The following is a 12,065-nucleotide window of genomic DNA, read 5'->3' as shown; positions in this document are numbered from 1 at the left end:
AGTGTTTCATCTTTTCCCATCATCTCCAACCAGCTTCATCATCCCCAACCATTCCTCATTGTCTTTCTCTTCATCTTTGACCTCTGCGTTTTTATTTGTTCATGTCTGATCAGGTTCACTGCTGTTCTTAACTCCCATGACCTCAGATCTTTAACTCTCTCCTTTCATTGTTATTGTCCCACATATCTTTACACACTCAAAACCTGGATATATTTTTCCCCTCACACTTTCTTCCATAAGGATAATTATTTGCTATCACACATTTCATGATCTTTCTCTCCATCTCTGGATTTGTTTCCAGAATGCCTTGTCCATTTTCTATTTTCAGAATCTTTCATTTTTTTTAACACAAATGAATTGCATCATAAGTTTTACTCATCTCCCCCCCCCATATTCCATATTCTATGCATAAGAAGACCAAAGTTTCCATCTTGGTCTATTCCTTTCTTCAATTCTGTGTTTGTTCTTTGTCTTCCTAAGCCACAGCAATTTAGGTAACTGCAACTTTGGACTTAATGATCTTATTATTGCTTTCTCCTGAAATTAATTTTTTTCTCTCTCCCAATTTTATGGAGCACTCTTTCACTGGAAAAAGGGTTACATTCCTTCACATCCAAATGTGATAACTTAACCCTGTTATCCTTGGAGTGGAACTATGGACCACTTCCCTAAAGTCTGATTTCTATTTCTGTTCAAGAAAATTCAAGAAAAAAATCTATTTCTATTTCTGTTCAAGAACTCTTCATCTTCTTCCACAATACCTCAATTCCTTTACCTTGAATATGGCTGAGTCCCCACTGATGAGCAGCAGCAACACAGGAATCTCAATGCTCCCTTCACCTATAGAGTGGAAGAATGGCAAAATGGGGAAAATTAATTAAGGGAACAATGGCCAGACCAAGTCCAAGTAAAATGATGTTGGAAGACCAAATGTAAACTTTTTTGCTATCACTCTGAGAAGAAACTAAGGCCAAGATAATGATCTCCTCAAACTAAGTTTGAATCGTAATACATGATAAAAATACATCATATTGTAGGAAAGTGATTTGTTCCATTGCTTTTTACTGGGGTGCTTTTTTCCTACTTTTCCTACTTTTCAGTCTTGCCTAGACTCCCAAAGATGCTTTTTTTTTCTAGGAAGCAACTGGACTTTCCTGTGTTTCTTTTGAAGATATTTTTCTTCTCGTCCAAGAAACTTCTTCTAGTCAGAATTGAAGAAGCTTCTTGGATGAGAAGCGAAACATCTTCAAAAGAAACACAAGAAGGTCCAGTTGCCTCCTGGAAAAAAAAAGCACCTTTGGGACAACCATACCTGGATGACTGAGAACCTCCATAGATGTTTAGCTATGCACTTTGGGATGAACACCCTTCGAATGGTGAAAGAGTATGAATGGATTTCCAGAATATATTGCAGACTACAGGAACTGTTTGTGCTTCAGTTGAGATTCAGATAGCACAGCCTCATCCCCAACAGCCTGTGCCTATTTTCAGCAGTGAAGGGACACAGGGCAGAAAACATTCTGCAGCTAGAAAGTTACACACACATTTGCACTACTCCTGTGACCTTGAGGACACAGGTAAACCCTCCAAGTGGCCTCAACGACTTTCTAAAAGAATGCAAATGACCATCTGTCTGCAAGCACTATAAATCCTTCCCCTCCCCATCATCTAGTCAGAGCTGAAGAAGCTTCTTGCATGAAATGTAAAACATCTTCAAAAGAAACACAAGGAAGTCCAGTTGCCTCCTGAAAAAAAAAAGCACCTTTGGGACAACCATATCTGGATGACTGAGAACCTCCATAGATTTTCTGGAGGCTCTTGTGTAAGTGATGGTGCGATGGATCATCTCTTGGACAGAGTGATGGCTCAGTGGTTAAGACGCTGGGTTTGTCAGCTAGAAAGCCTAGAGCCCAGGTTTGAGACCCAAGCATCATGCAACAAAGTGAGTGCCCATCTTCACTTAGCAACTGCCCACTTAGCAGTTTGAAAGCATGCAAATTCAAATAAATAAATAGGTACCGGGGGAGGAAACAGTTCTCCATGACGTCAACCTGACCACATGACCACAGAAACGTCTTTGGCTAGCACTGTCTCAAGAGCCTTGAAACAGAGATGAGCCTGGCCTCCTGTAGTCAGCAATAACTAGCAGATAAAATCTGCAGGGGCTCCTTTCATTTCCTCATGTAAGTATTATCCTGGTTCAAACCTGCCTAGCTTTTCAAGATCAGTGCAGAAGAAAAGAAATTTCTGTGAAGAAAAGTTAACCAGGGGCATAGAGGAAGAGGAAAGTGATCCACAGAATTCTGAGTAAATATGGATTAACCAGTATAGCTCTCTGGTTATGGTCCAGCTTGGGAGTAATTATTGGAATTACTTTTTATTATTTAAGTGCAAAGTGTCTGTAATGAGGCTTGCCAGAACATTGTATTTCTTAAAGAATCGGAGGAAAGAGGGTCATTTGATCAAAAGGAGAGATAAACTGTTGTTGTAGACACAGTGGAGTCAGCAAGAAGGTTAGAGTTAGAGACTTATAAAACAGGAGGGGTTTCTTCTCATAAAGTAAAGATGCAAAAATGAAGGAAATAGAATCAGAGGAGAGCATCAAAGTTGTGAGTCTGGATGGACCCTCATCTCCAGGCAGGCACCCCTGAACACAGAGCTTATTTTTCACCCTGAGAAAGCTAGCTCTTTGGCCTCATTTTAAGGGGTGTAATCCAAATATATTAAGTTGCAATTTAGATTTAGCTATCCAAGGATTATAGAAGCTGAAGTCAGACCCATCTGGAAGCAAGAAAATACTATTAGTCTGTTGCAGGGAGCATGATAAACAGGATAACTTCCTGTTCCATGTTTTATGTTCCTGTCTACATGGAATAAGTTCCTCACCTCCAGCTCCCACTTTCTGTTGGGCAATATAGCGTTCCAAATGGGCTCGGAAGATGGCCTCTCCCCCTGCTCGGCCCAGTGTCCCATTGTCCACCAAGAAGAAGGCAGAATGGTTGGCGTCTAGAGGGCAGAAAGGACTCGCAGGATTTGTCCTGGGGTAACGTGCTGGGAAGGAACCCTTTGGAATAAGAAAAGAAGTAAATTAATCAAACAGGGTAAAGACAGGCATTATTGTCTTTTGTCACTTTGAGCTAAATTAGGAACTCAACTTTTGAGAGATCAAGAATTAAGTGGCAACCTGGGAGATATAGAACATACAGTGCAAGGCTAACAAAATAGATAAAGCCAGCACTATAATAGTTAACTGAATTAGTTTAATCAAATTATTTAAATACAGTTAAAGTAACTCACTCTTCATGTATTATTTTCCTATTTTTTATATTAAACTTGAGTGGGGGCTCTTATGGATGATGTCTATAGGTTCCAGGAGGTGTCTATGTTGTCTATCCCACCTCAATCTGTAACTCTGTGTTAAACTTCCCAGGCTTAATTCATCATCTCTGTTAGCATTTCCCTTCTGCAACCCTCCTACCTTGGGGTTGACAAGACAATGGTGCTCTTCAACGATACCCCATGGAGCAATGCCCATTGCTACAACATGAGTGCTGCGGTTCGTACTGGCCATAGCGTGGTCTCTCACCGCTTCCCCCACATACCGGCCCACACCAGCTTGAAGACCGCTTGTCATAATCCAGGCACCTATGTAGGAGTAATAAATACAGTAAGAGTTATAGTACATAAGTGTATTGGCCATTTACGGTATTTCAGTGTTTGGAAATCATATGAATATTGAACTGAAGTTAAGTATTAACTTAAGTTAACTTATTAAATTAAGTGTTATTCAGGTTTTTTAAAAAAGAGACAGTTTAAGAAATCATGTTGAAAAACATGATCAAACTTTGTAGAATCCTAAGCCAAGCTATCAGAATTATGCCTGAATATTTCCCTTATTACTATCACTCAGCTAGATCTATTATAGTAGCCCATGCGATTGAGAAATGGCCATGCGTGACCATTAAACAAACTGCAACCTGAACCCTGTTGCAGTATAAACTCTTATCTCAAAAAGGTACCCATTAAAGGATCAATCAAGTTAAAACCAGCCTTCTCAGCATCCACCCATCCATAGACCCAGCACTACCTTTTCAAATATGATTGCTGATTCACAACCAGAAACACGTCAGCATTTTTTTTTTTTTAAAAAAAGGCACCCTTAAGGAAGGGAGAATTTGTCCACGTAAGTGTGTTCCCTGCTGAATAAACACACCCTCCCTCCACACCTTTTTTTACTCATGCAATAGGTTGTATCAGAAAAGTCTTAGTCAAACATATACAATTTGCCAACCATGGACAAAGGTTTCAATATTTCCACCACCACCCTATCTTGTTAGTAGATGTAGATTAAACAGACATAATTCACCACCCAACAAACTGAAGACTTTAGTAAATGTTACCAGCAGTATATACAGTTCTCAAATTCTGTATTATGCAATGCCTTAGAACTTGATTTTTGTTCATTTTTTAATTTATCTCTACTCACAAAAGTCTCTTTTTGTAAATCCAATATAAGAAAGCTATCCACCTCATTCCTTTAGTTTGTTGTTAGCATATCCATTGAATTATTAAGACATCAGTTAATTTTATTTATATATCCAGTGTAGCACTTTTTTGCAGGTATATTCTTATAGTCTATCATATTTAAATCCACTTTCAGATCAATTTCAATTTTGTCCTTTGAAACTTTTTCCTCTTCCATAATATCTTTTAAAGATAGTCTATATATAATGGTGACATTCTTAAAATTAACTTCTGGGTCCATTGTTCAAAATATCCTTAAGTATTTTGTTCCATTCTGCATTAGTAAGTCAAATTTAAATGTTCTTCCCCTTTAATTGCAATTGTTAGTTTCTTTGCATTTCCTTTAGTATTCAACCTTCCCATCCTATCATTTTTTCTGAAATTCAAAATAACAGCACTTTCCCACAGAAAAGATTCTTTTAAGTAATTTCAAAATCTTATTTCAAAGCCATCCGGACCCTTATTGCAATAGCAACTTTGCAAAGTCAACATTCTAATCACCTTCTGGCTGTGTCTAAAACAAGATTTTAAATCCTTAAATTTGTATTTCAAAACTTCTTTTGCTAAAATATGAGGGGAGTTCACCCAGTGCTATAAAACTTATCTTTCTGAAAGTTTCTAATAGCTGCAAAACAGTTAACCAGCAGTTTCAAATGTGATTAAAAAACTATGTAGCAGAACAGATCGAGTCAAATTTGTACAACATTGTAACTATACTACTATAAAACATGCTAGATATTCCTATTCTTTTTATATACAAGAAATCTAAACTGAGAAGCATGTTTACTTAGTTTTACCTAGTTGCTATGTAATATGCACACATATCTTTCAATGACTTTACATCCAAGAAATCCTTTCTTACCCAACTGTTTCAAGGGTAAAGATACTCTAACACACTCAATCGTCATTATTCAAATTATCCCACATCAAACTGTTGGTTTCCCAACCCTCCGTTCAAAAGCTTCATTCCCTTGTTCTACAGCAGTGTTCTCAACCTGTGGGTCGGGACCCCATGTGGGGTCGAACGACCATTTCACGGGGGTCGCCAAACAACGCAGTCTGCCATTTTTTTCCCCCTTTTCCTTAGCTGTGCTACTCCCTTTTATTCTATTGGCTTTTGAAAGCTAATAGAATAGACCAGGGGTAGGCAACCTCGGCTCTTTTATGACTCATGGACTTCAACTCCCAGAATTCCTGAGCCAGCATAGCTAGCTCAGGAATTCTAGGAGTTGAAGTCCATGAGTCATAAAAGAGCCGAGGTTGCCTACCCCTGGAATAGACTCTCTTGAACAGAGTCTAATTCTATTGGCTTTCAAAAGCCAATAGGAATTGTCCAGGCTGTCTCTGCCTTGCTGAGCCCACCAAAAGTCCCATTCTGCAAACGGTGTTGCACCAGTTGAGTAGTCCTCGACTTACGACCGGTTGAGTAGTCCTCGACTTACGACCGGTTGGGGGGTCGTGGCATTAAAAAGGTTGAGAACCACTGTTCTACAGTGATGTTTTAAAACAGTTATTAAAATTAAAACAAACCACAGAAAGAGATTACCTGTGCTCTGAGCTGCTTTAACCAGCCCCTTTCTCAGCACATCTTTGAGCCAAGTCCTTACGGGTCCCTCACCTTCGCCTCCCACCACTGATACCACCAAGTTGGGATGTGGGATTTTCCAGTGATGGGTTACTAAAGCATAGGCATTTGCAGGATCAGTTGAGTCGGAGAGGCGAATGAACTGCAAGGGAGAAAAAAAGGATGAGACCAAAGAGACTACAAACCCTGAATAGCTTTATCTATATTAGAGTCATCCGTGTTTTGTTACACTTTAGGCATCTTACTCTCTGGACTCATCGTCTTTCTCTTCATGTAGCTGTTGCCCGATATGGCCCATTTTGAGAGACTTTTCCATGTGATGCTTTATAAGAGTCTGGAGTATTTATCTGCAAAGGGAGTCAGTATGGCAATGATTGCTATGAGCACTCATTCAAACAGCTACCTAGAAAGTGGCCAGTTCAATAGCCAGCTAGAAGATATGGTCAATAAAAGAGTAAATTTGGCAGGAAGAAACAAGGAGGGGAATTATGGATCTTCATCTTGTTTCAGACCCGTGTCCTTCTTAGTGCTCCTGCTTTATCCTCCAATATACTATCATTAGGTCATCCCTGACTACATATGTCCTCCTTGTCATTGCATTTAAGACTGGGAAATAGTTGCTTTGTCTTTAGAGCCACAGTCTCTTGCCATAATCTTGACTTCATCCTCTGGAATTCTTGTCCTATCACAAGCTCACCTTGCTCGGTCTACGACCAGTGCCTACAAATTCCACCTCTCCATACGCATCAGTTGGCCTCTCTGTCGTGTGTTGCGCTGAGTCCCATTTGCTGACAATGGCTGCTCCAAAGGCATCTTCTATGGCTACTGATGTATGTTTTTTACGAGGACTGCCACACTGACAGAAATTGGAAGCACTGTGAAACAAAATGATGTGGATTAGAATAAGGTTGCACCTGTAACTCCAAGGCCCAGTATAACAACATGAGGGCAATGAGCGGTTTAGAAATCTGAAGTATAAATAAATAAATATATATCTTTTATATAATTTAATACTCTGAAGTGAGGGTTTTTTTGAGGGGGATGCTCCTTTGGGTCAATGTTGACTCTTGGCAACTGTACAGACCAGTCAATGCAATTTTCTTGGCAAGATTTTGGAACTGGTTTGCCATTGCCTTCTTATTAAGGCTGAGAAAGAGTGATTGGCCTAAGCTTAGACAGCTGGCTTTGGGCCAAAAATAGGACTAATTAAAACTCACAATCTCCTGATAATCTAATGTCTTAATTACTATACGAAACTGGTTTCCCAGTTTACTCTGTAATTCAGTAATGTTTAGATATAGGTAATTCCTAGCAACAGTTGGGGGGAGAAACATATATATAAAGGAAAAGTTCTGGAACAAATGCACTATTTAATCAATCTGCACTGAGTTACTTATTTTTACTAGGTGTAGTCGTGTGTTCAACTTTGAGTGTGGCCTGAAGAAGGATATAGAACAAATCAATGGTTCTGTAGATGTTTGGCTTTAGTTCCTATTATCTCTGGTTACTGGCCAAAATGGCTGGGATTGAAGGAACTTGGAGCCAACAATTTGTGAAGGTCAACAGATCCCTCATTCTTGAGATAAGCAAACTGAAAGAGATTCAGGAAGGACAAAGAATTTGAGGAATTTGGAAATGTGAAGGAACAATCTATGCTTAACTTCAGAAAATGAAGACTCTGAGGTGATCATAATCAGAAAGTGATATTTGGCCTAAGAACAATAAAAGAAATGACAGCACACAAAATACATATTTTGGGAGCTATGCAATATAAAGGTGTTTATAAGATAGGATAATTGTTGCCAAATACAAATACTTCTGAACGTTACTACTATCTTTCAGAGGTGTTCATGCATTTTGAAATGTAATTCTACAACTTCAAAAAGAGAAGGGATGGAGTTAAAGCAGCAGAACAAAGAGAGAAATGATATAGAGTCATGGATGAACCCAAAAAAAGGTACTGGAAATTGAAGTCCTGGGAGAGTGGACAGTGGGTAGGAGACAGAACAAAGAGAGAGCAAAGCAGAGGGAATCTGTGCGGAGGGCTTGTTTAGAAACAGAATTTTATTATCAAAAGAGAAGATAAAAAGATGCCTTTCCACATACCCATTTAAAAATTGATAGGGTTTAATTTGCATCTTGTTTCTGTATAAACAAAAATCATTCTCCACATCATCTGACTAAAGCTGATTATTTGAAAAGCCAATACAAAGATTCAGGCCACATACAACTCTACCTTCCAAAATAGAGGGATGGCCAAGAAAATAGCAGCTACTGTAACATTCTCTCCCAATCCACTAGCCAGATCCTGAGGCAATGCTTCAGTTGCAAAGATGACTAAATCAATGGTGAGAAAGAGAAAATAGCTGGAATAAAGCATGGCACAGAGGATGCCCTGCATACATTGAGCCAAAATGTTCTGCCCAGAGGTTAGCAGTGGTGAAATGTAAAATATGGTTAGTGTGAGTGAAGCTTAGGCCTCACATAGGGATCAGAGTACAGATTTGAGAGATGAATTAGAAACGCTAAACTGTAAATGAGCCTCAGAGGAAGCTAGAAGTGCCTGCTTACATATATCTCAAGCAGCAGAAAAAAAATCAAGCTTTACTCACCCTGTATCACTAGGTTGCTCAATGAAAGTTGTGCAGACTTTTTTCTTGAAATATTTGGGGATCCATGCCTGGAAATAAATCACAGTTATGAAACTGTCAGCATCTTTCAGGGGTTTAGGTAACCCACCACACAGCAAACATCTGATTGAAGACCCAATACCTGATCCGTTTGGTCGGAAGTGGCCATGGAGCAGAGCAATCAGTCACGGCCACAGAGTGGTTGGAGCAGAAGTCCCAAACCACAGTGCATACTGACTAATCCACTGTGCATAAGTAAGAAAACAAGCAGGAAGAACAGTCAAAATCCAGCCTCTGGGTAGCAGCACCACACCCTATACAGGAACTTGTTGAACTGGATAAGCACCACCCAGTGGGTAAAATTAAGTTCCCCAAGAGCTAGATTTTCAACAGTTATCTGTCTAGCAGGATTATTGGTGGGTCTGTGTGTTTGTCAGGCTGTGTGCACTGAGATGTTCACAATGAAATCTACTCTAGTGTCCTCTGAATGTTATCCAGTTCATATGCCATCTGGTACTGTCTTTAATTTTCATATTCATAATAGGAGGAGGAAAGGAGCATTAGGTATGCTCACTTGCCTTGAGTTATTTATAAAAATAATAAGGGTGGGATAAAAAAAATCTAAAAAAACATGTTAATCAGCTTCTTTCTGTATAGACAACAGATGTGCTTGAAAGTCTGGAAGTGCCCCCCCCTGCATTTAAAATAATCAAATCCTGTAATTTGCTTTAATTGGATATGGTGTGTTAAGCTATTAATGGGTGGAGAACTGAGGTGAGTTGGTTTATTTTGGAGGTTTTCTCTCCTTTTGCTGTCATTTTTAATTCCTTTGAAGGTGGAAGGTATTTTCAGCATATCACATTGTTATTGCAAATGGAAAAGGAGGACAGTAAAAGCTTTATAGCAAGGGTTGGGTTTTATTTATTTATTTAATAAATTACAATATTTCTCAACCTGGCAGTTGTAAGATATGTGAACTTCCTCAGCCAGCACCTTGCTTGCTTTACGTGATCTATCTATCTATCTATCTATCTATCTATCTATCTATCTATCTATCTATCTATCTATCTATCTATCTATCTATCTATCCAGTGCTTTTTTTGTAAAAAAAAAAAAAAGACTCACACATGTCATATAATCTGCCATGCCTACCCTACAAGGTTCCATCCAAAAAAGGTGCTGGAACTCCGTTCTGGGCATTCTATGACAAAAAAAGCCATCTATCTATCTATCTATCTATCTATCTATCTATCTATCTATCTATCTATCTATCTATCTATCTATCTATCATATCTATCTACCTACCTATCATTCTTTTTCCTTCCTTCTTTCCTTCTCTCATCCTCTTTTTCCTTCTGTTTCATCCTTTTTCTTCTTCTTCTCCTCCTCCTCCTCCTTCTCTTCTTTCATCTTTTTTCTTCCTAATCAAGCATTGACCTTATGCATACATACCTATTTAAATGAATAGATATGCAAACAAGAAATAACTGCTATGTAATTTGAGAACACAGTTCCTCATAATTTTGAAAGTTGTAAACAGGTGTCCAGTTCACTTTGATTTCTGATACAGTCCCTTTGCAATGTCAACTGGGAAGTTCTTAGTTTTCCTTCTTCAAATTCTGTAGTTTTTGTTATGTCCTGAGCCTGTGCAAGCAGGCTCGGGGCATTGCGGACAGTCCCGGACAGGTGCAAGCTGCCCGGGACCAGACAGGCTGTCGCCAGTACATGTGCGCATGCGCAGGTGCTGGCGCGCCAAAAGTAACAGATTGACCCGGGAAAGGCCTATAAAAGGAGGCCGAGAGTTTTGGGCATTGCCGCCATATTCCAATGTAAGCTGAACTGAAGAATAAAGGTTTCCTGAGAACTACAACTGCTTCTCGTGTCTTACCATTTCGCGACGGACTCAACACTGGTGACGAGGATGGGATTGCCTTACATCGGAAAAGAGAAGGTGTAAGCTTACCCGAGTGAGTCCGGAGCGGCAGGAACGGCGTTGACTCGACAGCTACCCGCCAATCCAGCGTGCATTCGGGGGTAGGCTGGCTGATAGACCCTTCCTGATATGAAATGGCGAAGATTGGAAGGCTTTCGGAATTCGACGTCTCACATCCAGAGAGGTGGGAGTCCTACGCAGCCAGGGTGGAAAACTACCTCAAGGTGAACCAGGTGAGGGAAGAGAGCTTGAAGGCTGCCACCCTGCTGTGCGTTTGCGGTCAAGACGCATTCGAAATCGCGGAGAACCTCGCAGCACCTGTTCCTTTAGAGTCTGTCAGCTACGCAGATCTAAAAAAGTTACTGAAGGAACACTTCCAACCTAAGATGTCCGTCATCGCGTGGCGCCACACCTTCGAGCAGAGGGATCAACGACCCGGAGAATCGGCCAAAGAGTACATCGCTGCACTGAGGAAAGCCGCCAAACATTGCGAGTTCAAGGACCTCGAAGAACGATTGAGGGACTGGTTTGTATGCGGGCTAAGGCATCGAGAGTTGCAACAGAGACTTTTCGCCAAGGAGGACTTGTCTTTCCAAGATGCCTTGAGAGAGGTCACCGCAGAAGAAGCAGCGGGCGGCGCCATCAAGAACATGCGGCCGATCAGAAACAGTCCAGATGCTGCATCTGTGCACCAGGAAGAAGTCCAAAGAAACTCTGAGGAGGATCCGGACGAGGAAGTGGACCGTCTCCACCCCACAAAGGAAGGAAAACCAAGAGGAAGCTCTTCAGCTCTCCCCAAGTGCATCGGTTGTGGAGGTTGCCACAAGAGAGCCGACTGCAAGTTCTGCTCCGCTATCTGCCGGGCGTGCGGAAAACAAGGACACATTGCAGCTGTGTGCCTGGGCCGTCAGAAGGTACAACCTCAGGAAGAATTGCGCCTGAAAGGTACCAGGGTCCCCAGCCAGAATAGGGTGGGGTTTTGTGCTTCGCGAAGAAGCATCTACAGGACAGGCACACACAAGCCCATTAAGAAAAAGCTGTCACTTAAAGTGAAGCTACAAGGGGTTCCATTAACTATGGAACTGGATACGGGGTCTGCACTTTCGATCATTTCTATGCACACTTTTAGAAAGATCTGTTCCGGTAGTGGAACTCAGGCCAAGCTGAGGCCTTCTGATATTGTGTTAACAGACTTTCAAAACTCCAGAGTGTGTGTTAAGGGGGAGGCCACCCTTAACGTACAGCATAAGGATTTTGAAGGTCCACTAGACATATTAGTAGTAGGGGGTGAACGAACGAGTCTCATAGGACTCGATTGGTTTGAGGCCTTGGGAATACACGTCACAGGGCTCAACAGCCTACAAACACTCGACCTACAGGAAGTCTGCAAAGA

The 12,065-nt window shown here is 40.7% G+C and overlaps 1 protein-coding gene across 4 annotated transcripts in view; it reads right to left on the bottom strand.

Annotated features, from left to right (window-relative positions):
• Window positions 1-9,042, bottom strand: part of TRPM4 (transient receptor potential cation channel subfamily M member 4) — a 40,567-nt gene extending 31,525 nt beyond the window's left edge. For 3 of the 4 annotated variants that reach the window (XM_039360236.1, XM_039360237.1, XM_039360238.1), the window contains exons 1-7: window positions 8,882-9,042; window positions 8,722-8,789; window positions 6,807-6,984; window positions 6,071-6,251; window positions 3,479-3,645; window positions 2,887-3,064; window positions 776-840 (exon numbers count right to left, since the gene is read on the bottom strand). In XM_039360236.1, coding sequence (XP_039216170.1) covers window positions 776-840; window positions 2,887-3,064; window positions 3,479-3,645; window positions 6,071-6,251; window positions 6,807-6,984; window positions 8,722-8,789; window positions 8,882-8,908 — 864 coding nt within the window. In that variant the 5' untranslated portion in view covers window positions 8,909-9,042. Of the gene's footprint in view, window positions 1-775; window positions 841-2,886; window positions 3,065-3,478; window positions 3,646-6,070; window positions 6,252-6,354; window positions 6,457-6,806; window positions 6,985-8,721; window positions 8,790-8,881 lie in introns of those variants that run through there. The other variant, XM_039360239.1, reaches the window with a different exon arrangement.
• Window positions 9,043-12,065: the final 3,023 nt, after the last annotated feature.

This window comes from Crotalus tigris, unplaced genomic scaffold (genome assembly GCF_016545835.1).
Source record: "Crotalus tigris isolate CLP2741 ecotype Arizona unplaced genomic scaffold, ASM1654583v1 scf7180000019161.1078591, whole genome shotgun sequence".
NCBI lineage: Eukaryota > Metazoa > Chordata > Lepidosauria > Squamata > Viperidae > Crotalus > Crotalus tigris.
This window is presented reverse-complemented; position numbering and strand designations above follow the sequence as displayed.